General features: G+C 35.7%; 1 protein-coding gene and 1 long non-coding RNA gene across 5 annotated transcripts in view; both read left to right on the top strand.

The window, feature by feature from the left end:
- Nucleotides 1-12783, top strand: part of LOC308701967 — a 756660-nt gene that overhangs the window by 487962 nt on the left and 255915 nt on the right. The window lies entirely within an intron of this gene.
- LOC308701945 (cell adhesion molecule CEACAM1-like) lies at nucleotides 4664-12076 on the top strand. Of its 4 annotated transcripts, none has more exons than XM_081384432.1 (6): nucleotides 4664-4872; nucleotides 5083-5196; nucleotides 8190-8525; nucleotides 9017-9358; nucleotides 9718-9854; nucleotides 11690-12076. In XM_081384432.1, the coding sequence occupies exons 3-6, from the start codon at nucleotides 8234-8236 to the stop codon at nucleotides 11750-11752; spliced, it is 834 nt and encodes a 277-aa protein (XP_081240558.1). In that variant the 5' UTR covers nucleotides 4664-4872; nucleotides 5083-5196; nucleotides 8190-8233; the 3' UTR covers nucleotides 11753-12076. The 4 variants fall into 4 exon arrangements, with proteins under 4 accessions (XP_081240558.1, XP_081240556.1, XP_081240559.1 ...); XM_081384433.1 differs by having other exon boundaries at nucleotides 4695-4872; nucleotides 5083-5237; XM_081384430.1 differs by lacking the exon at nucleotides 5083-5196.

The following is a 12783-nucleotide window of genomic DNA, read 5'->3' as shown; positions in this document are numbered from 1 at the left end:
TATATATTTTTCCCAAAATAAGTGTTGTAGTATAACCATCAGGACATCAGTGATGTGTCAACTGAATTTGCCAACAATACAGCGAATTACATTGACGTTTTTTTAATATTTTTCATAAATAATAATCATAAAAAATACGCAAAACAATATTTATACAAAATAAGTCTTGTAGTATAACCATCAGGACAGCAGTGATGTGTGAACTGAATTTGCCAACAATACAGTGAATTACAGTGAAGTTTTTGAATATTTTTCATAAATAATAAACTCAGCTGCACTAGTTCTCTTCCACAGTCGGTGATGCAGGGAGTCTTGTGATTGGTTTTCAAGCCAGCCAATCAGAATTTAGCAGTCTTATCTCTGATTGGCTGGAATTATGGCATATTGTAACGCTGGGTTGTGTTGAGCAAGCGAGCCGTCTGGGCTTAGAGAGCGCTCACGGCTGGTATGAAAGGAGCAAGAAAGTGAAACTTTGCACACGCGAAAGAGAACGACCGCGCACATCCAAATACTTATTTTAAATGCAAAATTGATTTTCGCTCGCTCGCAATATTTTCTTATCTGCGAGACGAACATTTCTCCGCAAAACTCAGTTCACGCGCGTGCGAAATGCCCTTTTGCACGCTCAAAATGTGATCTTGCGCGCGCAGAATTGTGACCGAAATCTCACCCCATACTATACTGAGCGCGTACACTCGACGCGCATATGCACTAAAAGCCTGTTACTGGACTAAAAGTTATCTTTTGAGTCTTATATTGCGCTAATACTGTCAAATATGTTCAATAACCAACTTGTTCAATGTTTACATAAACAAGTTGGTTATGTCTAAAGTGAAAGCAAACAGAGAAAATTAATAAAAATCTGCTTGTCATATATGCATGTATATTAGACGCGTCGCGTGCAGTTCTTAAAGAGACAGTAGCCCTAATAATAAACATGCTGCCGCTTGTTCTTAAAGAGATAGTTCACCCAAAACCAAACAGTTGCTGGTCCCCATTGACATACATAGTAGGAAAAAAATATACTATGGAAGTCACAGGGGTACATCTACTGTTTGGTTACTGACATTCTTTCAAATAACGTTTATTTTCAAAAGAAGAAAGAAACTTATTCAGGTTTAAAACAACTTAAGAGAGTAAATTATGACTTTTTGGGGGGAGAACTATGCCGTTAATGTTAATAGCCTAAAACAACAAAACACACAGAGGAAATCATTCACTGCTCTTGACTGAGAACTTTAAGTCTGTTGTGTTTTATTTTCATATTTGTCCATTTAATTACTTTCTTCAATTCTACTGTTAAATACACCTATAGCTGAAAAAATAAAGCACTGTTTATTTCATTTGTATATTAAGTTGTGTATGTGTAATATGTATCTCTGTTCTTAATTTTTAATAACAAAGAAAATAGTGACAAAGATTTCGTCTTCGCCACTTTGACCTAAATGTCTGCCATTCTTTTTTATTTTATATTTTGTTACCTATATTTTGCTATAAGGCTTTGTTTTTAAAATAGGGACATTAGTTTGGCTGTAATGCTCAGTCACATGCAAAATAGTAAAACCAACATGAAAAAGAATCATGAATCAGAAAAACAAAACAAAAATTGTGATATTATTGCCATATTGCCCACCCCAGGTGTAAAAAAAGTGCCTAGATGTGCTTAGATGCTAAAAATGTGTTATTATTGATCATTATATCACACTACAATTAAACATAATGAAACATTCATTTGAATTGAAATTGTTTTATTAGCTTAGCTAATATTATTTATTAGCTTTTTCTAGAGATTGCAGTCATGCATGACATGGTGAAAAATGACTTGAAATAATACTGAAAATAGGTTAAGATGAATGTTAAAGGTGTGCCCCCTAAAAGCACAAGTGGCCCCTGCCTGCCCCCCCCCCCCCCCCCTCCCAGTTAGCCCCCCCCCCCCCAGCTTGAATGAATGAGTGTCTTTTGTAAAGTTTCAATATTTTAGAAATCACTGATTTGGAATGACCAATTTCTGTTGCAATAGCTGGTCATCCCTTTGGCCTTCATCAGGACAACCTGGGGCCTGTTTCAGAAAGGAGGTTAAGTGAAAACTCTGAGTATGTTAACCCTGAAATGAGGGAAACTCTGAGTTTTCTGTTTCAGAATGGGAGGTATGTTAAACCTGAGAAAGCAGAGTAAGTCAAGCCCGTTTCTGAAAGAGAGGTAACTTATACTCAGAGTCAGTTACCATGGTAACTTACTCTGTGAACCTAACCTGGTCGGGAGCAGGTTTTCTTCGGTAAACCCAGAGTTTCTTTCGGTCTCCTCCCCTTTTTTAAAGGGGAAGCGGTGTTTAAACACCTCATTAATTCTTTCAGTAATTTTTTATTAATTAAAATTTTTTTTCTATTTTTTTTTTAATAAGATGAAGTCTATATAACTCCTTAACTGGCAACTGAAAATACAGTAGTAGATTATAGTTATAATGTAGTTATAAACAAATTCTACAGAATTAAACTGTGGCATTTACTGGAAATCACTGAAATGTGTTCATCTGTGCACCAGAAGTTGATGGACCGTCCTCCTGCTGTTCTTCCACACTCTGGGGGAGAGATAAGAATACCCGTTTATACTTAGATTTAAACTTAGATTATCCACATAAAAATGTGAATAAATCTGAATGGGTAGATTGATTGATGTGTAGACACATAATATTAACATTACCTCTGTAGGCCTCTCTGTGGCAGCAGAAACTATTTATCCCCATCGTCCTGTGAAGATGAGCATTTGGTCGAGTGCACTTTATAACACTATTTAATTTCGGGTGTATTGAGTAGGCGACTTACGACTGCCTGGGGTTCTGTTGGGACAGGAGGCTCCAAAAGACAGATATTACCATCAGAATCTGTTAGGACCAACAAAAAACCCAACCTCAAAGTAAAATAAATGGAAATATCAAAAATAGCCTGTATAAAAAATAACACATATGTAAACCTCTTACATTTTATGAAGGCCCTTGGATCTTCGGGAGTGACTCTGAAGTCCCTCCAGGAATTCCCTCAGCCGTAAATGCTGCTGCACTGCTAGACACTGGACGCTTTAGTTATTTAATATGTCAAATGTTTGTAAAGTCAGGTAGCCTACACCCATGATATGCTCAAGCCTTACTTGACTGAATTATGTTTTTATATTTAATTTTCAGCTGCTGCCATGTTCTTTTAATGTCTGCAGGATTGCACATGAAAATTAAAATTAGGTTGAATAACATATAGGCCTACTGTTCTTCCAGTTTCACCTCTGATATTATAACAGTTGGGTAAGTTACTCTAAAATAGTTATCAATGTTATCTTCAACAGTGTAATTAGATTAATGTAATAATTACTATCTTTAGAAAGTATTGGTCTACTTATTACCAATTACTAAATCCCATATCAACCTCAACCACTTGAACAATACAAGGAGAGACAAGAAACTGCACTTTTAATGCTTTCAAATAAACAATATACAATTGCATGAACTATTCTTATTCAGGTGTGTTTAATTGAGGTTGGAGCTAAACTCTGCAGGACAGCGGCCCTCCAGGACCGAGATTGGTGAACCCTGGTCTATGCAGTAGCCTATTTAATGTAATTACATCAGATTTTATTTTAAATTACAGAAGAATTAAGAGTTATCCCTTTAATTAAATCACAATATTTAGATTACTTGGTAATTAATTACACCCAACACTGTATAAAAGTAATTCCTCTTTTTGTTTGGCGCTGTTGCCATGGTGACTCGTAATATCTGAAATATCAATATATCTATTGAAATTTGTAATAATAATAATAAAGAAAATATTCAATCGATTTAATAATGCATTCAAAGGATGACATGCAATAATTACAGAATAATGTAATTATAGTTTTTACATTTTTACAGTTATTTTCTGATGTCTGACATTTCTGTTATTTACCTTTCAAAATAGTTAATTAATCATTTTCTGAAAATAGAAACAACAGAGTCCCTAAAAAGTGTGAATAAGAGAAAAAACACATGGTCCCAAAATTTAGCTGATGATGAATAATAAAAAATAAAATAAAAAATACTGTAATTATATTTTATGTGCCTTTATATTTTTACAGTCCATTTTCGCTGGTAGGTCTATATCAGTGTAATTTGCATTTCAAAATAGTTTACTATTTTTTTTATTATGAAAATAGACATAAAAGCAACACAATCATTTATAAAAGCGTAAAAAAAGAGCAGATTCTCAACGCGGAAGTTCTCATCTTTTAAGGTGGAACGGATAGCGTCAGAATAAAAAGCTGGATTCAGCGTCCTCTATCCAGTTTGCTGTATACTGCTTGTTTATTTTATTGACTATACACTAAACTATCTACTATTACTTAGTATTCGCATTGCGTTAAGGAGGACACTTCAACTAGGCTACTGAAACCCATTCTCATTATATTGGAATGACCTGCGCTAGCAGCAAGGTGCATTATGGGTAATTGTTTGTTGGGAGTTGATTTATCCGTTATTAAAGGAAGATGGTTGTGTTTTTGTCTTAGTTAAGTTTTATGTTTAAGGTATTTATGATGTTCTTGGTTCATTTACTGCTTTTTTATGTGAAAATGTGGTTCTCACCGTCATGGAAAGAGATGTGTAAGATGGGTTTAGTTCCATAGATGGCAACAATATGACATGCTTCCGACTGCTGTAAAACCGCAAAGACGGAAAAGAAGGGGTTCTGAATAGACCGTATCGTCTTTAAAGCAGAAGGACAGATTATTCTAATCTGAAGCTTATGTATCAGAAAATGTATAATTTGCATTTTATTTTAATTTAAACTTTATTCAATATGAAGCTTCTCGTTAATTTGCTGACGATAATCTTGTTTGTACTCGAGAATGGTAAGAATATGCATTACAATATTTCTTCCGTGTTAATGTTGCACCGAACCGTGCACCTAACCATGTGCATCGGAAAGTGTAGTGTGAGAACAGAGCCTACCACGGTCCCGATCGATGATACGGGATAAAGGGTGCTTCTCAATCTCAATACTATTCATTTTAAGAGTTTAAATGTATGCTTTCTCGTTTCCTCGCTTCTCTGTCCTCCAGTCTGTGAGCCGGAAACCGATCGAGCACAGACATCTTGAAGGACCTCTCCATTATCTAACTGCACCGTGAGGAGTGAGGAAGCTTTCCAGAGGAGTCATGAGCGAGGACACACAGGTGTCTCTTATGCAGAAGTATTTCTTGTCGAGAAGCCGCACGTAAAGTTATACATTCTCCTCCCCCTTCACAATCACATCTGTCACAATCATTTTAATTAGGCTTTACCTTTGCAGTTTAAATAAATCATATATCGCACACATATCAACAGCGCATATTGATTTTTCTTTATTATTTATAAATTTCTTAAATAAACAAACGTAGGCTATACAACATAAAGCCAGATCCTTTGAGCGCTGCTTATGACGTTTTGAAGTGACGCTCGAGTGATCAAGAATATTACAATACACAAATAAGCTTTCCTTCGATTCCTCCTTCCTTATTTTCGCCCTTGCAGCCTTCTAGGGAAACGAGGATGCACAAATAATAAATGAGAAGCACCCAATATCCAGCAGCCCCGCAGCGCCCACTCGCGTTTCACAATTCAGACATCAATGTCTCAGGCAGGAAGTGAAGGCGAACCATAGTGAACAGCATTCACGTCATGTTCAATAATTACTTAAAGACACAGAGCATGGAGATATATATATATATATATATATATATTAGAAATTATTCATAATAAACATTTAAATAAAAAAGTGCAACATGTTACCTACTTCTCACTTAAAAAGACACTGGTAACACTTTGCATTTACAATAAGGTTTATTTTGTTAACATCAGTTAACTACATTTTTTAAAGGGATAGTTCACCCAAAATTCTGTCATCATTTACTCGCCCAGTTGTTCTGAGTCTGACTAAACCTGTATGTTTCTTTTTTTTCTGTTGAACACACACAAACACACAAAATATATTTTAAAGAATGAAGGTTACCAAACCATTTCTGGTCCCCATTGGCTTTTTTCATACTATGGAAGTCAATGGGGTCTGTTAATGAAAAATTCATTGTTCTTGTGTCCATTCATTTAAAACTTGTTGATTTCATTTGAGTGTGTGTAAAAGCATTTCTAACAGCTGAATTGGGGGTAGGAAAGAGCAGATGTAATAAACCAGATAGCCCGGGGAGATAACAAACACCTAGGCACGAGAAAGAATCTTAGTCGAAGAATACAGGATGTCATATAGTAGGGTCCCAGGCCCCCTCCTGAGGAAAGCAGGAGGTCATTTAGATTGTAAATGAAGGCCTTTTGGCTTCTCAGGGACAAAGAACAGCATGACCTGCCCAGGGGGGGGGGGGTAGAACCAGTCCATACTAGATGTCTTTAAGGAAATTTACAGAGACTGGGAAAGGAGGAGTCAAGAATGTCAGAAACCTGTATAAAATGTCTCAGTTTTATTATGTCAGTAGGCTTTCTGTTTCACATCTGGGTGGCTGCGGTTGCGAAAAGATTCCTCAAAGAATAAAGCCTTTTTCTTCTTTATTACAATTTTGCCTTTTTGAGTGTTGTCTTACACCTGTGATGCTGTTTTTCCAAGTGAGATAAAAATTGCTTTTACAGGTCCATCAACTGTTTGGTTACCCACATTCTTCAAAATATCTTCTTTTGTGTTCAGCAGAAGAAAGAATCTCATAGTTTTGAAACAACTTGAGAGAGAGTAAATGATGATAGAATTTTAATTTTTGAGTGAACTAACCCTTTAACGGTAAGCAATACTTCTACAGCATTTATTAATCTGACTTAATCTCAACATTTACTAATACATTTTTAAGATCAAAATTTGTATACGTTAACAAAGGCTAATAAAATATATTGTTCATTGTTAATTCATGTTAGTTAATGCATTAACTACTGTAAACAAATGACACCTTACTATATACCATTTATTGCATTCTTACAAAAAAGACTCAATTTCATCCCTAAATGAAAACAAAATGTAAAGGGCTCTTTGCAATCCTCCAACTGTTCCATGAGATGTTGGGACGTCTCCTTGGTTATAGCTTGCTGGCTGTTTGTTTTAGAGGTTTCTGTCCTGTAACATGCATGTTTTGATTGATTTGTATTGGTTGGGATTGGGTGTGATGTTGTGTGAGCTGGAGGGAAATAAGGAGATACCTTTCAAAAGTTATATTATACCTTATATTTGGAAAGTCATGCTTTAAGAGGAAAATATAAAGAAAACTTTGAATATCAACTGTAACAACAGTGTGAAATCCATGCAATTACTTGAGCAGTTCGTTATTTTCAGATTTAAAATCAAAAGAAGATCCCAACACAATTTGTAGAGCATACTGAAAAACAATAAAACTGAGGAAAAATGTAAATGCATAGTGTCAGGGATATTAAGTCATGTTTGTTCTTAGTTTCACTTTCATGGACTTTTAAGTTTGTGTTCGGTAGCTCCTGTGTTCCTTTATTCCAGTTTCCCGCTCCTTGTTTGTTGTCATGGACACTAATATGATTTGTCATGTGTTCACTTCTTCATATTTTCATATCTTCAGTATGTATGTCACTTTAAGTTTCACTTCTCAGTTGTCCGGTCTTCTGTCTGTTTGTTTACTTGTCGTTGGATGCCTATTTGAAGCTTATTAAAACACCTTAATCTGATTCATCATTTTCACATTCTTGTCCAACCCCTGCTGACACATATTTAAAGTGGGGGAATTTTTTTAAACTTTTACTCCGAGATAATAATAATAATAATGTAAAACATATACTGTACAAAAGTCTTAGACGCCTCAGTATTTTATATACACGTAGGAGATTCTAACAAAACATGCCACTGTAGGCTATTATCTGCATCTTAATGCGGTGGAAAATAGCATAATTCTCTTGGGTGATATGAATATTTATTATGGGTCCATGAAAATGTTTGATTATATGAATGTGCAAATATATGCATAGGGAAAGGGGGTAAAAATATGAACCGGGATGTGTATTGTGTGTTGTATAAGATTATCCATGAGACTCCTGTATGTTTGTGAGTGTGTGATTCAATGATGATCTTCTGCTGTTTGTTTGCAGACATATTTCTCTACTCAAAATATTCATGATATGCAAGATTGCACAGCACTGTTATATAGGTTTTGTTTGGTTTATGTTTCTTCTCCAGGTTCGTCTGGTGTTGATAAAGAAGTGTCAGTGTCAGTGTCAGTGATGGAGGGAGATTCAGTCACTCTAAACACTGGTGTTCAAACAAACCAACAAGAAGATATTAAATGGTATTTCAGTGGCCTTCTCGTCGCTCAAATCAGTGGAGATCTCAGTTTTATCTGTACAGATGTTCAGTGTAATAAAGATACTGAGAGATTCAGAGACAGACTGAAGCTGGATCATCAGACTGGATCTCTGACCATCATGAACATCACAGACACACACTCTGGACTTTATGAACTGAAGATCATCAGCAGCAGCGACAGTGGAGATGTCTTCAATGTTACAGTTTATGGTGAGTCATTAGGGAATGTTTAAATGCAGTTTATATGTTTAAAGCACTTTGTTAATGTGTATTTGCAATGATTTTTAGTTTTGTAATGTGTATATTAATTCATTTACAGTATATAGATCATGTCTTTACTGTGACATTTATATAATAATCTCACTTTACATCATTAAACAGTTCCTTTTGATTTAAAACTAAATCATTTATATTGGCAAGCTGCTTTAACAGTTAATTTTTTTCATAGGAAGCTGCAGTTGAGCTCAGATGGAGTCGACAGCGTTTAATCACACAATCTCTGATCAGCTTTTGTTTTCTGTTTAAATTAAGATTTAATGTAAAATAAGTATATCAGATGTGTTTATGAGCACCAACCATGCATTAATGTATCTTTTCAGATCAAAAGTCTAGAGAGGTCATGTTCACAGTTCTCTCATGTTATGTAGTTTTTGTTTGTTTTCAGCAAAAGATCCTCCAGCATCTGTTGGTTTGTGTTTCAGGTGTTTCTGCTGCTGAACGAGAAGAAGTGAAGAGAAAGTCAGTGAATGAGGAAGAATCTGTTACTTTAGATCCTGGTGTAATAAAAAACACAAATGATGTGATGATGTGGTATTTTAAAGACATTCTCGTCTCTGAAATCACTGGAGATCAGAGTAAGATCTGTACAGATGTTCAGTGTAAAGAGAGATTCAGAGACAGACTGAAGCTGGATCATCAGACTGGATCTCTGACCATCACAAACATCAGAAACACAGACTCTGGAGTTTATAAACTACAGATCTTCATCAACAACAGCAGCTTCAGCATCACTAGAGTGAAGAGATTCAGTGTTTCTGTCATTGGTGAGTGTATAATTTATCCATTCAAAGCATTTTCCTTTGAGGAATTTAATAAACAGTTCAATATTTTAAATCAACCCAATAAATGGGCACTGGACTGTTTAAAAAAGTGAGCTGTGACTCAATGGCACTTTAACTAATGTTATTAACATGAAAAATGCAGTTTTCCTGTGAACAGTTTCCTGTTGATCTCTCAGTGTTGATGCTGTTTTAGCTGCTGTTTCTAAAGACAACAGATGAAGCCATTAATCCGTAAATAACTGATTAATAAAGTAGAAAGGTGTAAATATCAGTCAGAGATATTGGTAAATACTAGATGGATAATCATTCACTCTCTCGTAATAATGTCTGTTTCTCTGTAGCTGCTCCAGGTTCAGGTCTGTCTTCAGGAGCTGTAGCAGGAATAGTTGTTGGTGTTCTGCTGGTGTTTGCAGGAGTATCTGCTGCTGCTGTGATTTACTATCGTCAACACAGGACCTATACACCAGCAGCACAGAGTGTAAGTATTACATACAGCTGATTTAACAAGATGAGATTTACTTAGTTATTATCCTTTCTATTTAACACTACAGAAGCAGATATTCACCGGTGAGGCAGTCAAAGCGAGATAGCAAGCGTCTTATTAGAAAACACCAATACAACATTTTAAAGGGACATTGTGTAGGATTTTCTTCCATCTAGTGGTGAAATTGTATTTTGCATTCAAACGAATAGTGCTCTACAGCTCCTCTTTTTTTTAAAGGGGTCATATAATGCCATTTTTGTACAAGCTAATATGATTCTTTAGGGTATAAATTAAAAGTTTGTAATATACTTTAATTAAAAATTCTCATTAGTATTGTAAGAAAACACTAATTTTTACATGGTCAAAAACAGCTCTGTTTTCAGCACGCCGTTTCAGTGCATGTGTCTTTAAATGATAATGAGCTTTGCTCACTGTTCTGTGCATACACCGTTTCTAAAACAATAACCATAACACGTTGTTCAATATAAACGTGGGATTATGAATTATATTGAGAACGTTGTACATAGAAAACATGCCGTAATGTACCCTGAGTGTAAACCTTAGCCGCATTCATCATGAAGTGTGCAGCAAGCGATTTGCAAAGATTAATATAAATATTAATATAAAGGTTAATAAAACGTTATACTCACTTCTTCTTCTGGAGGTGCAGCAGGACACGAATAGTTGGTACCGATCCTATTTTCAGGAACAGCTTCTTAGCAAATCCAGATTTACTGACCCTCGCTTGTAAAGCTGTCTGGTGTGAAATGATTCGCGCAAACATGAAAGCATGGACATTGATCATGGGGAATCCCCGCGTCAATGCTTTGGGAATATTCCATCGAAACATCAAAATGACTGCTGTGTTCCTTATTACACCCAAGAACAGAACGCCACAATCGCTTAGACGCCATTCTTCTCCAGCATATCAATGCTCGCTCACGAGCGAGGGTGGGTCTGTGTTGAAATGCTGGAAGAGCCTGTTTAACTTTTAACTATAAATGTTCTACTGTCTATATAATAAAGTACACAACCAAGCAATGAAAAAAGCTTATAATTAAGACAGTTACATTGACTTACCTGTCGAGAAGAAAGCAGGCAACTTCAGCGTCTCTTTTGAAAGCTTTCTCCTGCATTAGCTCTTTCCACCTGGAAAAAGCTATCCCGACATTAACCCTTGTTTTTGTAATCTCCGGTCACGTTTCCTTTTACGGTCTATTTTGGACTTTTTCGACGACGAGGACTCCTTATCCTGTGACTCAGCATTTGTATGGTCCTCCATTATAAATAACCGTGCAGTGCAGCCTTGCAGCCAGTGACAAGCGCCTCTCTCTGCTCTGCTCCTCCGCTTCTGCTGGTTTCAGTCACGTGACGCTGGCTCTGAACGAAAACGCGTTGTGGAAACGCGTTGGCCTAGTACTTTTTGTCCCTCTCTGCTATTATAGTTTTTCAAGATGGCGGAACTACATGGAAGCCTCTGTGGACCTACCCGTCCCATGTATATAAAGATAATAAATTCTTCGTTTACGAGGATAAGTCAGATCATTGAGGACATATTTATGAATAAAAATATTGATTTTAGATAATAAAATACATAAAAAGCTACACATTGTCCCTTTAAGCAATTTAGATGTGATATTGAACTCACTATACTTCAAGTTTCTATTACTGTGGTACAAAAGATGTAATGCAGTTTAAGATGGTGCTAAAATATTTATGAACAAAAGAAGAAATACAATTTCAAGTCTGTAGTGTTTGTGTGTTTGTGTAACTGAAACATCAATCCTTCTCATCATTTAATCCTTCTGTGAATCTGTATTTTCTTACAGGGAAATGATAACTCACCATGTGATTCGAATGACAGTCCTTTGAGGAGGAGGACACGTTCTTAAATCAGACTCAATTTGATACTTTTTTGTGTTGTTTAATTTGCGTGTCGACAGTAGATCACGCGCAGACCTTTTCACTCCCATCGGCGCATCTTTGGAATTGCACTCTTGCGCTAATTTGCCGTTTGGTAAATCTGCCCCTTAGCATTAACTAACGTGTTAAAAGATCAGCAAGAGCTTGATTTTTTTTTAATATAGCCTATAGAGGTTTAAAGCAGCTACAGTGATCCAGACAGAAACAGTGAGTGATTTGGCATGTGAATCATTATTTCCTGTCTGTTTAAATCCACACAGATAGAACTAACTGCATTTCCACAAATAACTCACAAGAAAAAAAAAAAAGACAAAAGAAAAGAAAAAATATATATATATATAATGTTTATATTGTTTTCCATTAAATCAAGATACATTTAGTTAAGAAGCAAAATTACTTTGGATAAAGGTCTTGTTTTCTGAAAGAAAAAAAAAAAATCATACAAATTAAGTGAGTCTCCCAGTAGGGTCAGAAAAATAATCTTAATTCAAGAAGAAAACAAGTTTATTTTTCTAACAGATTTGACAGATATTTTCCCTTATTTTAAGCATTAACACACTTAATTTAGATTTTTTAGGAGTTAGATACTGTTTGCTCCTCTGTATTTTAGTACATTATAAAACAGTTTGCAATAATAACATATTGCTACCTTATTGGGACAATAAAGCCCTCCGTACACCTACCCGATAAACACAAAATAACCGGGAGAAATTAAACTTTTTTACACATATTTTCTTAATATTTATTGAAAATAAACACCTTTCCGATCTGATATGTGATCGGAAAAGGAAGTAGTCGCAAAAAGGCAGCTAAAGACGGATTCGAACTCGGTTGATCGCATCAAAAAGTATTTACAACGTGCCTTACTACGCCACTGAGCTGACAGGTTACAGAGGTTTTTGGGCTTTTCTCTGGCCCAACCAGACACTGGTGGGCGGAGTTAGTGTAAATACTCTCCTCCAGTAAGACGGGCTATTTGCACTTAGTGTAAATAAACACT

Source organism: Scardinius erythrophthalmus (assembly GCF_964197995.2).
Source record: "Scardinius erythrophthalmus genome assembly, chromosome: 14".
Classification (NCBI taxonomy): Eukaryota; Metazoa; Chordata; class Actinopteri; order Cypriniformes; family Leuciscidae; genus Scardinius; species Scardinius erythrophthalmus.
Note: the sequence above shows the minus strand (reverse complement) of the source record. Positions and strands in the feature narration are given on the sequence as shown.